The sequence below is a fragment of the Opisthorchis viverrini genome (genome assembly GCF_000715545.1).
Source record: "Opisthorchis viverrini unplaced genomic scaffold opera_v5_112, whole genome shotgun sequence".
NCBI classification, from domain to species: domain Eukaryota; kingdom Metazoa; phylum Platyhelminthes; class Trematoda; order Opisthorchiida; family Opisthorchiidae; genus Opisthorchis; species Opisthorchis viverrini.
This window is the reverse complement of record NW_008751770.1, coordinates 1,094,472-1,095,197: the sequence shown is the minus strand read 5'-3', so window position 1 is coordinate 1,095,197 and position 726 is coordinate 1,094,472. Positions and strand designations below refer to the sequence as shown.

At 52.6% G+C, this 726-nt stretch overlaps 1 protein-coding gene across 1 annotated transcript in view; it reads left to right on the top strand.

Annotated features, from left to right (window-relative positions):
* Positions 1–60: 60 nt before the first annotated feature.
* The window catches only part of T265_05824 (hypothetical protein), a gene marked incomplete at both ends in the record, with an annotated part of 7,747 nt that continues 7,081 nt past the window's right edge, over positions 61–726 (top strand). The window contains 2 exons of the mRNA XM_009170931.1: positions 61–108; positions 530–696. Coding sequence (XP_009169195.1) covers positions 61–108; positions 530–696 — 215 coding nt within the window. The remainder of the gene's footprint in view (positions 109–529; positions 697–726) is intronic.

Below are 726 nucleotides of genomic sequence, written 5' to 3'. Positions count from 1 at the left end.
CATTGAGCTATACTAGGGGTGTCCCCACGACACTCATACCCTCTCATACCAGGTTGGTCAATGGGTAGCGATCTAACGAACACACTCCCCTTGCCATCCATCTTGGGGGTTGGAACATGTGTGGCAACGTTTTCGTAGAAACGTTCTTGCATTTCCAGTCCCACACCACTGCCTTTCGGTTGACCTTTTGAGCCAAAGACTTTGTTTAAGGCCCCTAATTGTCCTCTTGTCTAGGTGTGGGCGCGCTGGTAGCAACCCATCATCATCATCATTGTCAGCTGTAATAGCCGCGTACTCGTCGTACAGTGGTTGCAGCTGCCGCAGTTTCGTTCACCAGTGATTTGGAGGAGGGGGTAGATAACTGTGCATTGCAGGAGCGCGCTCATAAGTTGGTGCATAAATCCAGCACTGTCAGTGGGCTGTCAAGTGGGGGGGGGCGTTGGAAAAGGAGCTATACATTGAAGACAATAGCTTTGATGCACGAGCGCCATTGAGGGCGCGACTGGGCCATATCTGACAATGTCTCCAGCCATTGGTGTGGCCCGTCTCGGGGTTCCCATCCAGGAAGACGGAAATTACCAGCGCAGCTGAGTTTGCTGGTAATGGCTTTCATACTTCGCTGCCAAGTCATTGTTTGACCACCTCTGGCTCTCTTCCACCCTTCACGTGGTTGTGCGAAAAGAGTCCTTCGAGGAAGTCGGTCGACTGGCATACGCAGCACGTGGC